The sequence below is a fragment of the Tupaia chinensis genome, unplaced genomic scaffold (genome assembly GCF_000334495.1).
Source record: "Tupaia chinensis unplaced genomic scaffold, TupChi_1.0 Scaffold146740_1, whole genome shotgun sequence".
Taxonomy (NCBI): Eukaryota; Metazoa; Chordata; class Mammalia; order Scandentia; family Tupaiidae; genus Tupaia; species Tupaia belangeri.
Window position 1 is genome coordinate 1,469,468 of NW_006206595.1, and position 17,656 is coordinate 1,487,123.

Genomic DNA, 17,656 nt, shown 5'->3' on the forward strand with positions numbered 1-17,656 from the left:
TAAGAAGTAGATAGGAGAGGAAGAACAGACAAAAGGCCTGCAAGTATTGCAGCCTTTTTGTGCTCCAAAGATTGAGTGAGACCAAAACCTCAGGAACCTCACAAGGAGGATCTAGCCAGCTTTGGCTGCTCTTCCAACTTCCTAATAGGGAGCCACGGGTTTTCTCAGATCATCCATGGTCCCTGACTCTGAAAAAGGGAATGAAGGTGGTAGATCTCCATACCTGCTCAAGCCTTAATTTTATATGTACTCTCATATAGAGCTCTGACGGAAAAGACAGGAGAAGGGCTTGACTGGATCCCCTCTCTACCCCAAGCATTGATCTCTTGAGGAGTGTTCACCTTCCTCACCCTTCTTCAAGAAGGAAGACAAAATAGAAGGCTATTACTATAGCACTTTATAGACCAGAGCTTAGATGAGAGGTAGAAGTTGGAGACCTGGAAGCTGAGTCATGGGGGAGGGATTCTAGTCCTCCTCTTACATGCTCGTCTCAAGGCAAGTCTCACTGAACACACCTTGGAGCATCCAAAAGCAGGTGTTCCCATGTCTTCTGGTCTAGAGAATTCAGCCCCTTCTGGATAGCAGAGTTGAGGATTTCCTTCATTTCCTTCTCATTAAAGTACTCCCCATCACCAGTTCCACCCCTCTGGACCAGTTTAGTCTGTAGCCTCCATCTTGGTTCCCCGGGGCACCAGGAAGATGGCCCCATCAGCGGCCTGTTGCAGTGCATATTCGTCAGGGGAGTAGCTGTTTCCTGATTCATCCCGTAGGTGCTGGAAAATGTCACAGTACAGCTCTGTCAGCTGTTGGCGCATGACCTCCAGGGTCCGGTCTGCCTCCCCCCGGGCCCGAAGAAGCCGTTCCCGTTCACTGCCTAGCCGCTCCAGCTCCCGCTCCAGCTGCACTATAGTCTCCAGCTTTCTCTTCCGACAGTTCTGGGCGGCCACCTTGTTCTTGCCCCGCCGTCGGATGTCCCGGACTAATGCCAGCTGACTCTCCGTCAGTGGGTACCGTGCCAATAGCTCATTGAAGTCATCTACTGGTAAGTTGACAATCTTGTCCGTAGGGAAGGGAATTTTCATGGCTAGGGCTCGACGCTCATCCCGACTCCCTGCTTCCCCTCGTGCAGTGGACTTAGCCCGCACAGGGCCTGAGGAGGGCTCTAAGGCCAACGGGGTCTCAGCAGGTGGCAAGGTGTAATTGGAGTGGGCCAAGGAATTGGGCATAAGTGAGTAGGGGTACTCCACCGGGTACATCTCTACATACTCGTTACGCCGCCGGCTGGCCTCTGTCCCCTCCAGCTCAAGAGATTCAGCATCACTATAGTTGAGGGATAATCCCGAGTCTGATTCTGGATCTTCTTGAGGTTTGGGTGGTCCTGCCGACAGCCCAATGTCCAAGAGGGCCAAAGGGTCCGGGAGGGGTTCATTGAGCAAGCCTGAGAGGGTCAGTGACTTGGAGACTGGTATGGCCATGTTGCCATAGGAGTATGGGGGGTCTGGGACATGGGATGTAGATGCTGGGACCTCATAAGGTGGTGGAGGAAGGGAGAAGCCAGTATCGGGGTGGACCGAGCAGGGGCAGTAAGCTGGAGGTGGTGGGGGTCCAGGGTATGGGGCCAGGGCTTGAGGCTCAAATGATGATTCACTTGGAGCATTTAGACCCTGTAAGGAAAGACAGAAAGAGGTTTATGGAAAGGCTGAGAAAGAAAAAAACAACATTCTGACAAGACCAAGCAGGGTCCTTCTAAAAGATCCAGTGAGATTCTAACAGCGAACAAAAGAGTGCTCAAGATCACTGGAATCTTTTGCAAAGTTGTAATGTAGCTATTCCAAGAAAGAAGCTTCAGTAAGAGCGGAAGTCACTAAGGTCAGACTTCACTAAGGTCAGACTTCAGAAAAGACTACCTAACGATGGAACAATGATGAACTCTTCTCCTTAGAAGTTGTTACTGGGTAGGGACCAGCAGTTGGTGTAATGGCTATGTCGCTGAACTCCTATGTAGTTGACCGCGGTTTGAGTCCCGGACCTGGTGGCTTAAACTCACGCTGGGCACGTGTGCATGCGTGCCCAAGATCCCGAGAGGAAAATGGAGAAGGGATTGTGGGTGTGGCCATCCCCCCCAGGGGGGTGATTTCTCACTGTCTTTCTCTCTGTCTCTCTTGTCTTTCTGGTGAGCGCATATGCCCTATAGTAAAAACCTCTCAAAAAAAAAATAGTTCTTACTAGGTTGAAATGTCTCACGTTCCTTTATTGCCTTCGGGAGCACAGGCCTTGTTGTCCAAGATGACCCCTGAGAACCCTTTCCTGCTGTAGATATCTAGGGTCAGAAGGTCAAGTTTAGATTACAGCCATGCCCTGGGTGCCCAGCAGAGGGAGCTGCTGTGTGGGAGGAGGGTCTAGGGCAGATTCTGAGGGCACCAGGCGTGGTGCCGGAGAGACCAGCACAAAGCTGGGGCTGGGAACTTAGAAGTACCTTGGGGAGCCTGCACAAGCTCTGCCCTCTCTTCAGTCCCTCTGTCTCTGCCCAGGTGCAGTGAGGAAGAGAGAACATACTGGAGACAAGGCCCCCAACCCACATCGGGGAGCAACCCTGCTCCAGCCCAGCTAGGAACAAAGCCCTCATTGTTAGGGCAACAGACACCCCTTTGTGCAACCAGCAGGAGGAGAGGACCCCAGCCTAGCCTGACTCCCCTTCCAGAGGCCCCTGAACCACTGCTCTGCTACCTGGGGGGAAGGGGCCCAGTTGCTAAGGGCAGGGGGAGGAAAGAGATGGGCCGGACTGAAGGAGAGGAAAGTCAACAGAGAAGGTAAGAAAGGAGGGCAGAGCAGGAGGGAGGGAATAAAGAGATGGGAGCGGAGCGATGCTGAGAGAGCCTGCTCCCCCCATCACCCTTCCCTCGCTACCACTTCTATTCCCTGCTCATCCACACTCCTGCTGTTTCTCAAAGCTTTCTACTCAGATTTCCCATGTACTGACACACACCCCCACACACAATCCTGTTGCAGTGCCTGGAGCGTTTCCAGCCCTGCGCTTACTCGCTCCCTGCCCCAGTCCAGGCCAGACTCCCTGCTTTTCCATTCTTCCCACCTTGCCCTCCTACTCCCTGCTTACCTGCAGCTCAGTGATAGACATGATCTCTTGCCAAGTCAGTTCCATGTCACCCAGCTCCAGAGCGGGCAGCTGTGTCACCCTGTTCCTGCTCTGCTGGGGAGGACACGAGGGCATCCTACTGGGCCAGAGTCTGGTCCAGGTTCCCCCAAAGTCCAAAGGGCCCCAGTAACCTGTGTCAGAGGAAGAAGTGTTAGAATCACTGCTGCTGGGGTCAGCAATCTTTCTCTGGCCTTGGCTTCACTGGAGCAGAGGTTGCACTCACAAATCAACCCCTTAAGCTGGAAAGTCCTCTGTGTCTTGATGCCTACCTCTTCTACTAGGGCTGCGGTCAGTTCCTTTGGGAGCACGGTAGGACTTTACTTATTTTCAGACAAGATGTCGTCTCTTGGGAACCAGCAGTTAGCGTAATGGCTATGTCACTGAACTCCCACGTTGTCGGCCACAGTTCGCGTCCTGGACCCAGTGGCTTAAAACTCACGCCGGGCAAGTGTGCGTGGGTGCCCAAGATCCGGAGAGGAGAATGGAGGAGAAGGGATTGCGGCGTGGCCATCCCCCCTGGGGGGTGATTTCTCGCTTTCTGTCTCTCTGTCTCTGTCTGTCTGTCTGGCGAGTGCACGCGCCCTATAGCAAAAACCTCTCCAAAAAAATGAATAAATAAAAATAAAATTAAATAAAAATAAAATAAAAAAAAAAAGATGTCATCTCTTTCCCCTGCTTCTTACTCTCTAAAACTGTATTTCTGACCACAAACAGATTCAGAGCTGGATGTTTTGGGGTTCGTTTCATTTTGTTTTCTATTTCTGAGGCAACATTAGGGGTCACCTCTGCTTTCCTCCTCTGTCTTCAGTTTTTACATCTCAACCTTTTCTTCCCAAGATGAAAGTGAGTGCTTAGGGACCCCCAAGGAGTGTGTTGTGGGAAGAGCTGAGCAGACAGCCCTGCCCTTCTCTGAGATAGGATGCAGGCCTGGCAGCTGATAGCAGCTGCTGCCTTCTCCTCCTCTCCTGGCCCAGGGCTGCTCTGCCTGTGCCAGATAAGAGGTTTATCAGCTGCAGGCAGCAGAGGCTAAGGAGTAATGGGCCCTGTGTCCTATAGGGTCATCTTGGCCATACCCCACACAATCAGGGGTCTTTCTTCTTCCAAGGTAATACAAGACTCATTAAGAACTAGTCAAGAACTGTGCTATGCTGGGGTTTTACAAGCATCAGTTTATGAGATCGATTTTCACAAAGATCCTATAAGGTCCATTCATAAACTGAGACCTAAGTAGACTGAGGTCTGGAACTTGATTCTTACTTATAATGCCTTCTAGGCACCTTCCCATTCCAAGCCTCTATCACACTCTACCTCAATCAACTCATTCTGTGGAGTCTCAGTCTCTTTTCTCTTCTAGGGAATAACATTTTTTTCTTTTTGAGAGGTTTTTCCTGTAGGGTGCTTGCACTCACTGGAAAGACAGAGAAAAAAGAGAGAGACAGAAAGCGAGAAATCACACCCCAGGGGGAATGGCCACGCCGCAATCCCTCTCCTCCATTCTCCTCTCCGGATCTTGGGCACGCACGCACACGCGACCAACGTGAGGGTCCGGGACTCAAACCGCGGTCGACTACATGGGAGTTCAGCGACATAGCCATTACGCTAACTGCTGGTCCTCCTGGGCAATAACTCTTGAAGAGTCTTGGATACACACTTCCTTCAAGCCCCTTGTCTTTTAATCTGACTTTAGCTGCAGCTCTGTGGCAGAACAGCAGTGGGATGTTGGGCAAGCCATCTCACTTCTCTGGGCCTCTGTTTCCTCATTTGTAAAACCAAGGAGTTAGACAAGTTGAACTCAGAGGTCCCTTTCTACTTGGACAGCCTAGAATTCTCAGCATCTTCTCATTCCTGTCTGTATCTTCTCTCTGTCTCTCTCCTCATCCTACCTTCCAGTTCCCTGCCACCCATTTCTCATGGCACCTGTTCTCCCTGCCTTCAGCAAAAGATTCCAAGCAGATATAGCAGGGGCCTTCTGATCTCTTAGGGCCAGACACTGTACACACTCAGTCTACTATCTAAGTAAAGGAAGCAGGCTAGAGGTGAAGGACTCTGATACAAGGATAGAAAGCAAGACTGGATGACCTCAAATTGCGAATTTTAAGCCACCAGGTCCAGGATGCGAACCGCGGTCAACTACGTGGGAGTCCAGCGACATAGCCATTATGCTAACTGCTGGTCCCATGACAGATATTTAATATGGAATCAACTCTCATTTACCACAAAAATTGGTGGGGACTATAGATTGTCCTTTTGAAAGCGAATCCCCCCTAGTCCCTGCCTCTATGCCCTAGCTATATGCCATCCCCAGAGCTGGGAGCTGGTATAGGCACAGGCCAGTGGGCAGATAGGGTGGGGTGTTTATGTCTGTCCAGGATGCCATTTCAACACCGGAACCCCACCCTCCCCCACCCAGGTTCTAGCGGAAATTGCCCAAAGGCAAAGTGAATGGAGAAGGGGCTGGGGGAGGGGGCAGTAGAGGATGATGACTCTTGCCTCATAGTTCTTCACCCACCCCACCCCCACTTTGTCTCCCTTATCTTCCTGATTGTGACTCTAAGGTGTAGGTACAAAGCCCCTGCCCTAGGAGGCAGGAGACCAGGTTCTCTGACTTTCAAAACACAGGACCTTGAGCAACTCTCTTCACACCCATCTCTTCCATTAAGTGGAGATGGAACCAGAAACTTATCACCATGAGTAGCAGTAGATTGCATGTAGCTCAGGAAGTCACAAATTTTATTGTCACATTCCCCTGGGGTACATGTAAAAACAGATCACTGAAAGTTGCCCCAGACCTACTGATGTGAGCTCATAGGTACAAGTACCCAGTAACCAGCATTTTAATAAGCACCTCAGTGATTCTTATGGAACAGGCCATTCACACCTTGAGAGATGCTCAACTGGGGGCCCAGAGAAGTATCACAGAGGCATGGTGGTTACAGGAACTGGACTCCTATATGGCCAACCGTGGTTCTAGTCCCGGCCCTGGTGGCTTTCTCTCTCTCTCTCCCCTCAAATCAGAAACAAATAATAATGATGATAATAAATAAAATAGTTTAAAAAAAATTTTTTTAATGAACTCCCACGTTGTCGGCCACAGTTCGCGTCCTGGACCCAGTGGCTTAAAACTCACGCCGGGCAAGTGTGCGTGGGTGCCCAAGATCCGGAGAGGAGAATGGAGGAGAAGGGATTGCGGCGTGGCCATCCCCCCTGGGGGGTGATTTCTCGCTTTCTGTCTCTCTGTCTCTGTCTGTCTGTCTGGCGAGTGCACGCGCCCTATAGCAAAAACCTCTCCAAAAAAATGAATAAATAAAAATAAAATTAAATAAAAATAAAATAAAAAAAAAAAGATGTCATCTCTTTCCCCTGCTTCTTACTCTCTAAAACTGTATTTCTGACCACAAACAGATTCAGAGCTGGATGTTTTGGGGTTCGTTTCATTTTGTTTTCTATTTCTGAGGCAACATTAGGGGTCACCTCTGCTTTCCTCCTCTGTCTTCAGTTTTTACATCTCAACCTTTTCTTCCCAAGATGAAAGTGAGTGCTTAGGGACCCCCAAGGAGTGTGTTGTGGGAAGAGCTGAGCAGACAGCCCTGCCCTTCTCTGAGATAGGATGCAGGCCTGGCAGCTGATAGCAGCTGCTGCCTTCTCCTCCTCTCCTGGCCCAGGGCTGCTCTGCCTGTGCCAGATAAGAGGTTTATCAGCTGCAGGCAGCAGAGGCTAAGGAGTAATGGGCCCTGTGTCCTATAGGGTCATCTTGGCCATACCCCACACAATCAGGGGTCTTTCTTCTTCCAAGGTAATACAAGACTCATTAAGAACTAGTCAAGAACTGTGCTATGCTGGGGTTTTACAAGCATCAGTTTATGAGATCGATTTTCACAAAGATCCTATAAGGTCCATTCATAAACTGAGACCTAAGTAGACTGAGGTCTGGAACTTGATTCTTACTTATAATGCCTTCTAGGCACCTTCCCATTCCAAGCCTCTATCACACTCTACCTCAATCAACTCATTCTGTGGAGTCTCAGTCTCTTTTCTCTTCTAGGGAATAACATTTTTTTCTTTTTGAGAGGTTTTTCCTGTAGGGTGCTTGCACTCACTGGAAAGACAGAGAAAAAAGAGAGAGACAGAAAGCGAGAAATCACACCCCAGGGGGAATGGCCACGCCGCAATCCCTCTCCTCCATTCTCCTCTCCGGATCTTGGGCACGCACGCACACGCGACCAACGTGAGGGTCCGGGACTCAAACCGCGGTCGACTACATGGGAGTTCAGCGACATAGCCATTACGCTAACTGCTGGTCCTCCTGGGCAATAACTCTTGAAGAGTCTTGGATACACACTTCCTTCAAGCCCCTTGTCTTTTAATCTGACTTTAGCTGCAGCTCTGTGGCAGAACAGCAGTGGGATGTTGGGCAAGCCATCTCACTTCTCTGGGCCTCTGTTTCCTCATTTGTAAAACCAAGGAGTTAGACAAGTTGAACTCAGAGGTCCCTTTCTACTTGGACAGCCTAGAATTCTCAGCATCTTCTCATTCCTGTCTGTATCTTCTCTCTGTCTCTCTCCTCATCCTACCTTCCAGTTCCCTGCCACCCATTTCTCATGGCACCTGTTCTCCCTGCCTTCAGCAAAAGATTCCAAGCAGATATAGCAGGGGCCTTCTGATCTCTTAGGGCCAGACACTGTACACACTCAGTCTACTATCTAAGTAAAGGAAGCAGGCTAGAGGTGAAGGACTCTGATACAAGGATAGAAAGCAAGACTGGATGACCTCAAATTGCGAATTTTAAGCCACCAGGTCCAGGATGCGAACCGCGGTCAACTACGTGGGAGTCCAGCGACATAGCCATTATGCTAACTGCTGGTCCCATGACAGATATTTAATATGGAATCAACTCTCATTTACCACAAAAATTGGTGGGGACTATAGATTGTCCTTTTGAAAGCGAATCCCCCCTAGTCCCTGCCTCTATGCCCTAGCTATATGCCATCCCCAGAGCTGGGAGCTGGTATAGGCACAGGCCAGTGGGCAGATAGGGTGGGGTGTTTATGTCTGTCCAGGATGCCATTTCAACACCGGAACCCCACCCTCCCCCACCCAGGTTCTAGCGGAAATTGCCCAAAGGCAAAGTGAATGGAGAAGGGGCTGGGGGAGGGGGCAGTAGAGGATGATGACTCTTGCCTCATAGTTCTTCACCCACCCCACCCCCACTTTGTCTCCCTTATCTTCCTGATTGTGACTCTAAGGTGTAGGTACAAAGCCCCTGCCCTAGGAGGCAGGAGACCAGGTTCTCTGACTTTCAAAACACAGGACCTTGAGCAACTCTCTTCACACCCATCTCTTCCATTAAGTGGAGATGGAACCAGAAACTTATCACCATGAGTAGCAGTAGATTGCATGTAGCTCAGGAAGTCACAAATTTTATTGTCACATTCCCCTGGGGTACATGTAAAAACAGATCACTGAAAGTTGCCCCAGACCTACTGATGTGAGCTCATAGGTACAAGTACCCAGTAACCAGCATTTTAATAAGCACCTCAGTGATTCTTATGGAACAGGCCATTCACACCTTGAGAGATGCTCAACTGGGGGGCCAGAGAAGTATCACAGAGGCATGGTGGTTACAGGAACTGGACTCCTATATGGCCAACCGTGGTTCTAGTCCCGGCCCTGGTGGCTTTCTCTCTCTCTCTCCCCTCAAATCAGAAACAAATAATAATGATGATAATAAATAAAATAGTTTAAAAAAAATTTTTTTAAAGAAATGCTACACTGGTCCAACTGTGTGGATTAACAGAAAAGAACACGAAGCCAGAAAGTAGAGTGGCAAATGATCTCTGGGCTTCTAGTGTCAAACACTCGACCCAGGCAAGGCTGGGCTCCAAGTGGTCCGGGGGCGGGGGGGGGGGGGAAGTTTCTGTCTCTGGCTACTCTGCATCTGGCTATCAGTTCCTTCTTTGGAAAATCTGAAGCTCAGGGGCCAGCAGGTGGTGGTTAAGCCTCTGGACTCCCACATGGTTGACCATAGTTCAAGCCCTGAACCTGGTGGCTTGCTTTCTCATTTTCCCTCTCTCTCTGGTCAAATTTTAAAATAATAATAATAATAAATAAAATTAATCATTCCTTTTTTTAAAATCTGAAGCTCACTCTCTCTCTGGGATAGGAAAATAAGAACGAAGAAGAAGGCAAGAAGTTGGGGAGAGGGGTTGAGGAGACTGTCTGGATCAGTTCCAAACAGCTCAGGTGCAGTAGCAAGTTTGTAGCAGGCTACAAGGGAGCAGGATGTTTTTCTGCACACACTCGGGAATGATGGCCGTCAATATGCCAGGGTAGGTCCTTCTGGGTCTTAGGAGTCTAAGTTTTAGATGCCAGGGAAACTGGCGACCCAGTAGCATAGGTCAGGGAGAGTAGTGTCGTCAAAACTGGGTCAAATAAGACACCATGAAGAGTGTAGAAATGGAAAATACTGAGGGCGTCCCTGTGTCCCTTTACTTTTACTATAAGCAATTCCCACTTTCCAGTGGAGCCTGCATTTTAATGTCACACAACCACCTTACTTCCACCGGGTTAGCTGTCCTCTTTTTCCACATTGTGGATCAGATAGAACCAGAGCCATCTCCAAGGACTACAATCCATCCTCCTTACTCTCATCCATCAGGACCCGTCCTACACAGAATGATTTTATTACGAGCCCCATGCACTCGCAGAATGATGTACTGGGCTATTGGAAAAATCATGATGTATTTGTTCCTATATTTTTCTATGCAAAATGTGCCTTGGCTTTTCTGACAACCCAAAAGAATGTTATGCTGCGGGATAAGCCTCCTCTGCTGCCCCAGAGTTCTTCATTTCTTTGACGAGGGGCAGTAATAGACAGGAGGCTCACCCCAGGGCCCCTATTCTGAGGCTCTGAGGCTTCACCTCTCCAGGTAATGAAAGGATGGAGAAGGATCAGAACAACTGTGGTGTGGTTTGGCAGGTGAGTAGTCTATTTAGAAAGATTAGGGAGAGCCCCTGAAGAAGGAGGGGTACACAAAAGTGAAAGAAACAAACAAAATGAAGAAAAAAGGAGGAGAGAGATCTTTGATCAGTGTGCCTGGTGACCTGGAAACATACATGACTCAAACGCGTACGAGGGAACAAGGCAAAAGGGGACACGTTACTGCTATCTTGTCACTTCTTCCCTATACTCCAAACTCCAGTCTTTTTTAGAACAATGTCTAGAGAATTCCAGCCCCAGCAGATCTGATAAACCCCCTCCTCTCTTCCTTTGCTTCCGAGCCCCCTGCCTCAAAAACGGCCCAAAGTTCCAGTCTGAAAGAACCATGTTGGGGTTGGGATGCTTTCTTCTCCCTTCCAGTTCCAGCAGCTCTCTACTGACCCTGGGCCCAAAAAAAGAGAAGGGACAATGGGAAGCACCCAGCCCTCCCTACCTAACTATCCCATCTTCCCATGACGACACTTCTCAGAAGTCCAGATAGCCAGTGTTTCCAACTCCCTAGTTTCCCCCAACCTTCCCAGGTGGCTGGACAGGGCAACAGAACTGAATGGGTAGCGAAAAGAATGGCACCATATACTTAGGAGTCTATTGCTCTTGCAGGGCAGCACACTGGTTGAAGGGTTTATCCTGGCCACTCTCAAGCTCCTCAGGAGACCACCGTTTGGTCCCACCCACAACCTTCCACCCCAAAGATCCCAGGGCACTCAAGAACCCATCTAGGTCTTTTCTCAGAGAAGTTCCCAAAGATGTCACATTCCTAAAGCAGGAGCAGTCTGGGAAGCTCTCCTAGGAACATACTTGAATTGGTTCATTTTTCCTCTACCTACCCAGCCCCTCAGATCCACTGGAATCCCTCCCTCCATCCCACCTTTCAGGCACCTGTGGCAGAGTCCAAGCAGAGCGAGGAGAGCATCTGGCTATCAGTTCCTTCTTTGGAAAATCTGAAGCTCAGGGGCCAGCAGGTGGTGGTTAAGCCTCTGGACTCCCACATGGTTGACCATAGTTCAAGCCCTGAACCTGGTGGCTTGCTTTCTCATTTTCCCTCTCTCTCTGGTCAAATTTTAAAATAATAATAATAATAAATAAAATTAATCATTCCTTTTTTTAAAATCTGAAGCTCACTCTCTCTCTGGGATAGGAAAATAAGAACGAAGAAGAAGGCAAGAAGTTGGGGAGAGGGGTTGAGGAGACTGTCTGGATCAGTTCCAAACAGCTCAGGTGCAGTAGCAAGTTTGTAGCAGGCTACAAGGGAGCAGGATGTTTTTCTGCACACACTCGGGAATGATGGCCGTCAATATGCCAGGGTAGGTCCTTCTGGGTCTTAGGAGTCTAAGTTTTAGATGCCAGGGAAACTGGCGACCCAGTAGCATAGGTCAGGGAGAGTAGTGTCGTCAAAACTGGGTCAAATAAGACACCATGAAGAGTGTAGAAATGGAAAATACTGAGGGCGTCCCTGTGTCCCTTTACTTTTACTATAAGCAATTCCCACTTTCCAGTGGAGCCTGCATTTTAATGTCACACAACCACCTTACTTCCACCGGGTTAGCTGTCCTCTTTTTCCACATTGTGGATCAGATAGAACCAGAGCCATCTCCAAGGACTACAATCCATCCTCCTTACTCTCATCCATCAGGACCCGTCCTACACAGAATGATTTTATTACGAGCCCCATGCACTCGCAGAATGATGTACTGGGCTATTGGAAAAATCATGATGTATTTGTTCCTATATTTTTCTATGCAAAATGTGCCTTGGCTTTTCTGACAACCCAAAAGAATGTTATGCTGCGGGATAAGCCTCCTCTGCTGCCCCAGAGTTCTTCATTTCTTTGACGAGGGGCAGTAATAGACAGGAGGCTCACCCCAGGGCCCCTATTCTGAGGCTCTGAGGCTTCACCTCTCCAGGTAATGAAAGGATGGAGAAGGATCAGAACAACTGTGGTGTGGTTTGGCAGGTGAGTAGTCTATTTAGAAAGATTAGGGAGAGCCCCTGAAGAAGGAGGGGTACACAAAAGTGAAAGAAACAAACAAAATGAAGAAAAAAGGAGGAGAGAGATCTTTGATCAGTGTGCCTGGTGACCTGGAAACATACATGACTCAAACGCGTACGAGGGAACAAGGCAAAAGGGGACACGTTACTGCTATCTTGTCACTTCTTCCCTATACTCCAAACTCCAGTCTTTTTTAGAACAATGTCTAGAGAATTCCAGCCCCAGCAGATCTGATAAACCCCCTCCTCTCTTCCTTTGCTTCCGAGCCCCCTGCCTCAAAAACGGCCCAAAGTTCCAGTCTGAAAGAACCATGTTGGGGTTGGGATGCTTTCTTCTCCCTTCCAGTTCCAGCAGCTCTCTACTGACCCTGGGCCCAAAAAAAGAGAAGGGACAATGGGAAGCACCCAGCCCTCCCTACCTAACTATCCCATCTTCCCATGACGACACTTCTCAGAAGTCCAGATAGCCAGTGTTTCCAACTCCCTAGTTTCCCCCAACCTTCCCAGGTGGCTGGACAGGGCAACAGAACTGAATGGGTAGCGAAAAGAATGGCACCATATACTTAGGAGTCTATTGCTCTTGCAGGGCAGCACACTGGTTGAAGGGTTTATCCTGGCCACTCTCAAGCTCCTCAGGAGACCACCGTTTGGTCCCACCCACAACCTTCCACCCCAAAGATCCCAGGGCACTCAAGAACCCATCTAGGTCTTTTCTCAGAGAAGTTCCCAAAGATGTCACATTCCTAAAGCAGGAGCAGTCTGGGAAGCTCTCCTAGGAACATACTTGAATTGGTTCATTTTTCCTCTACCTACCCAGCCCCTCAGATCCACTGGAATCCCTCCCTCCATCCCACCTTTCAGGCACCTGTGGCAGAGTCCAAGCAGAGCGAGGAGACAGATGAGGCTCCTGGTGTTGTCACTGGAGAGGCTGGGCCTGAGCTGACACCTCCTGAGTGAGGATCCCTGTTACCTCTGAGAACCTGTAAAGGTTGTGCCCCGCCCCTGGGCCATTGCTGAGCCTTGAGCTTGGAGGCTTGGGCTGGGCTGAGCTCAGAGAGCCCTGAAGCAGGCGCACCAGCCTTCTCTCTGAAGCCCTCAGCCTGAGTTCTCAGACCTTCCTCCAACCCTCCCCTTTCCCCGTGGCCCTCCTCTCCTCCTGCCCCTTCTGGCCAGCAGAGGAAACTTGAGCCTGGTGTGGTTTCTGCCCATACCCCGCCCCCACCTCGCTCCCAGCCAGCAGGGGCACACATGGCTCCAAGCCTCTCCCAGCCCTCCTTCCAGCCCAGGATCCAGCCAAGTCTTCGATTCTTCCATGCACATGATGTATTCCAACCTGATGGTTCTCTCAAAAGTGACCTCTAAACTTGATATAGGTTGTTGCCTCCTTCCTCCACTCCCTTGTCTCCATTAGGGACAGGGACACTGAGTCATGGTGGCCAGTTGAAGGTAAGGACCAAGTGTCTTTAGCTTCCCAGCTGTTTAGACAGGTGGGCATTTAGGGTATGACCTTTATTTAAGGGAGGCCTGAGTTCTGGCAACAGGGTAGAGGAACTGTTTTGGGGAGGAGGGGCAGCCGACTGCTTTGATGTGTCCTTTCACCTGTAGTCTTCTCCCCTCCTCCCCTCAGCCTCAGATATCCTAGGACAAAGGCCTCTTTCTTGGCCAGGGTGTGTGTGTGTGTGTGTGTGTGTGTGTGTGTGTGTGCGCTTGCACACGGGCGTGTGTGAGAGGAGTTGGTAGGGGGCCACCCAGCAGGGAGATTCCTTGCCTCCCTTAGAGAGGATCCTGGGTGCGTTGCATCCTCCTTTCTATCAGGCGGGTCACCTCTGCCACACAGACAGGCCAGGATGCATGGTATACGGGCTGTCAGGTCCATCTCCAAGCACCCACAGCAGCTATGTATCAGCCAATATGCACCCCTTCTCACCTCCAGGCCATATGACCCTACCCCCGGGCCAATCAGATCTGTCTTCAGAGACTAGGAGAAAATTCCTTCCTTCTAGTCCTCCTGCTTCTGGTTTGTATTGGCTTTCAGCTCTTACGGAAAGTCTTTGTGTTGAACTTTGATTCTTACAGCTACAGCTTACATTTTTTCTCTATTTTTTTTTCTTTTTATAGAATCCCAGTCAAATTGGAAATATTTAAAGAATGGGAAAGCAGATAGGAGCTCCCCAAGACAAGGCTGGGATTCAGCCAGCGAGCTCTGATGGGATTATGTTCATTCACTGAAAATGATGGAAAATGGTCTGTCCCAGTGGATAAAGGACAGAGGCCGCAAGCTTGTCAAGTGTACCTCGCCGCCTTATTACGAACCTTGGCCACCCCAGGTCTCCTTTACTATATCTCACAACCAAGCAAGCAAAGAGGCAATGCTAGGACCACCGGAGCTATCCGTGCAGCCTGCACATGCTGGGCTTGATCAATGCCCAGACCAAATCCTTGTCGAATGCTTTGAATTCCATCCCTATTCTGGGAGGTCATGACTGAACATGAATGATCTATGTAGGACGGGGGACATCTATTGCATGTTACATGTAGATTCAGAATCTCTCGACAACCTGGACATGAACCTGGGTCAGGTACATGGGCATTCAGATCTAGCTCCTCACTTGTATACTTATTTGGGCCCCTCAGAGGGAATGAAGGATGGCAATAGTCACAGTTGTGGCTGATTATATGCTGATATCAGGTTACAAAGACGCGACACAAACATATATTGAATGAGAACTGCCAGTTTAGGACACTGTGGCATTGCAGCTATAGCTATGGACCAAACCTCATCTTTCATTCATTCATTTCATAGTAGATATGTTTTACATATTACTATGTTTTACGCTCCAGGAACACAAAGATGAGTGAAAAATAGTTCACGGGGGGTTGGCAGGTGGCGTGGTTAAAGGCACATAGCCAATCACAGTTCAAGTCCCAGACCTGATGGCTTGCTTTCTCACTCTCCCTCTCTCTCTTGCTGTCTCTCTCTGATCGAGCTTGAAAATAATAAGAGTAATTAAAGTTAAATAATGACAAAAAAATAGTTCATGTCCTCACATCACAATCTAGTGAGTCTACATTAATAACTGTCTCTATAAAGTGGAACAGCAGAGAAAATGAATTCTGTCTGATGAAATTCTGGGAAGGCTTCATGAAGGTGGTAGTAAATAAGGTCATAAATAAATGAGGATATGGAAAATGACCAGGGATTCCCCAGCAGGGAAGGGAAAGTCTTTCTTTTTTAGAGGTTTTTGTTACAGGGCACGTGTACTCACCAGAAAGACAGAGAAATAGAGAGACAGAAAAACAGAAAGTGAGAAATCACCCCCCAAGGGGGATAGCCACGCCACAATTCCCTCTCTTCCATTCTCCCCTTGGGATCCTGGGCACATACACACATGCGCCCGACATGAGTTTAAGCCACTAGGTCTGGGACTTGAACCGCGGTCTATTACATGGGAGTCCAGCGACATAGCCATTACACCACCTGCTGGCCCCAGAGACCCTGCTCTTAAACACAAGGCCCAGCAGGAGGCAAAGATCCAAGTTCGAAGAGAGGTACAAGAACAAGAACAAGTGGTTCTTCCAGAAGCTGCAGTTTTAGATATTTTATGTTTCAGTCATTAAAAAGATGAAATAAAATTACTAATAAATAAATTTATTTATTAGTCCTCGAGGTGCTCTGTGGTGTTGGAATCTTCTTGCTTGTCGGCCTGTGCGTGCGTGCGTGGACATGGCCTCAAACGATTATACCCAAAGCTATGGGGCCTATCCCACCCAGCCTGGACAGGGCTACTCCCAGCAGAGCAGTCAGCCCTATGGACAGCAGAGTTACAGTGGTGACGGTCAGTCAGCAGATACTTCAGGCTATGGCCAGAGCAGCTATAGTTCTTCTTATGGACAGACCCGGAACAGCTACAGCACTCAGTTAGCTCCCCAGGGATATGGCTCAGCTGGTGGCTATGGCAGCAGCCAGAGTTCCCAGTCATCTTATGGGCAGCAGTCCTCCTACCCCGGCTAAGGCCAGCAGCCAGCTCCCAGCAACACCTCGGGAGGTTACGGTAGCAGTTCTCAGAGCAGCAGCTATGAGCAGCCCCAGAGTGGGGGCTATGACCAACAGTCTGGTTATGGTGGACAACAGCAAAGCTCCTATAATCCCCCTCAGGGCTACAGACAGCAGAACCAGTACAATAGTAGCAGTGGAGGTGGCAGAAGGGGTGGCGGAGGTAACTGTGGCCAGGAGAAGTCCTCCATGAGTGGTGGCAGTGGTGGTTATGGCAATCAGGACCAAAGTGGTGGTGGCGGTGGTGGCTACGGGGGAGGCCAGCAGGACCGTGGTGGCCGTGGCCGGGGCGGTGGGTCACACCGGAGGGTGGCTATGAACCCAGAGGTTGTGGAGGTGGCCGTGGAGGCAGAGGGGGCATGAGCAGAAGTGACCGTGGTGGCTTCAATAAATTTGGTAGCCCTCGGGACCAAGGATCATGTCACAACACGACTCTGAGCAGGATAATTCCGACAGCACCACCATCTTCGTGCAAGGCCTGGACGAGAATGTTACAATTGAGTCTGTGGCTGATTACTTCAAGCAGATTGGTATTATTAAGACACATAAGAAAACAGGACAGTCCATGATTAATTTGTACACAGACCAGGAAACTGGCAAGCTGAAGGGAGAGGCAACAGTTTCATCTGATGACCCACCTTCTGCTAAAGCAGCTATTGACTGGTTTGATGGTAAAGAATTTTCTGGGAACCCTATCAAGGTCTCATTTGCTACTCGCCGAGCAGATTTCAATCGGGCTGGTGGCAATGGTCGTGGAGGCCGAGGCCGAGGAGGACCCATGGGCTGTGGAGGCTATGGAGGTTGTGGCAGTGGTGGCAGTGGCCGGGAAGGATTCCCCAGTGGAGGTGGTGACAGTGGAGGACAGCAATGAGCTGGGGACTGGATGTGTCCTACATGTGACAATATGAACCTCTCTTGGAGGAATGAATGTAACCAGTGTAAGGCTCCTAAGCCAGATGGCCCCGGAGGGGGACCAGGAAGCTCTCATATGGGAGGTAACTATGGAGGTGACTGTCGTGGTGGCAGAGGAGCATATGATCAAGGCAGCTACCAGGGTCCCAGTGGGGACCGTGGGGGCTTCCGAGGGGGCTGAGGTGATGTGGACAGAGGTGGCATTGGCCCCAGCAAGATGGACTCCAGGGGTGATCACAGGTAGGATCACCGGGAGAGGCCATATTAGCCAGGCACCTGAGGTTCTGGAACAGCTTTTCTTCCTGTACTCAGTGTTTCCCTTGTCATTTTGTAACCTTCAACTCCTGATCACCCGCAGGGGTTTTCTGTGTCAGACTACGTAATTGCATCCGTGCTTCTGGATCCCATTAAAACCATACTTTTAATTTAAATAAAAGAGAGAGAGGGAAAATGAGAAAGCAAGCCACCAGGTCTGGGACTCAATCCATAGTTGGCTATGTGGGAGTCCAGAACCTTAACCACCATGCCTCCTGCTAGCCCCCTATTAATT

General features: G+C 49.6%; 1 protein-coding gene and 1 pseudogene across 5 annotated transcripts; one reads left to right on the plus strand and one right to left on the minus strand.

The window, feature by feature from the left end:
- Positions 1 to 6: 6 nt before the first annotated feature.
- On the minus strand, positions 7 to 13,314 carry NFE2 (nuclear factor, erythroid 2). 5 transcript variants are annotated; one of them, XM_027768524.1, is made up of 3 exons: positions 12,995 to 13,314; positions 3,116 to 3,285; positions 7 to 1,664 (listed from the first exon to the last, which is right to left on the minus strand). In XM_027768524.1, the coding sequence occupies exons 2-3, from the start codon at positions 3,227 to 3,229 to the stop codon at positions 657 to 659; spliced, it is 1,122 nt and encodes a 373-aa protein (XP_027624325.1). In that variant the 5' UTR covers positions 3,230 to 3,285; positions 12,995 to 13,314; the 3' UTR covers positions 7 to 656. The 5 variants fall into 5 exon arrangements, with proteins under 5 accessions (XP_027624325.1, XP_006169171.1, XP_027624328.1 ...); XM_006169109.3 differs by having other exon boundaries at positions 13,006 to 13,313; XM_027768527.1 differs by lacking the exon at positions 12,995 to 13,314 and adding an exon at positions 11,031 to 11,054.
- Positions 13,315 to 15,813: 2,499 nt separating this feature from the next.
- Positions 15,814 to 17,374, plus strand: LOC102491749 (RNA-binding protein FUS pseudogene; annotated as a pseudogene).
- The last annotated feature ends 282 nt before the right edge of the window (positions 17,375 to 17,656 follow it).

Coding starts and splice junctions, on each gene's coding strand:
- NFE2 (XM_027768524.1), bottom strand. CDS start 3,229: ATGCCCTCGTGTCCTCCCCAGCAGAGCAGGAACAGGGTGACACAGCTG. Junction 1,665..3,115: donor TGTCTATCACTGAGCTGCAG/GTAAGCAGGGAG, acceptor CTTTCCTTACAG/GGTCTAAATGCTCCAAGTGA.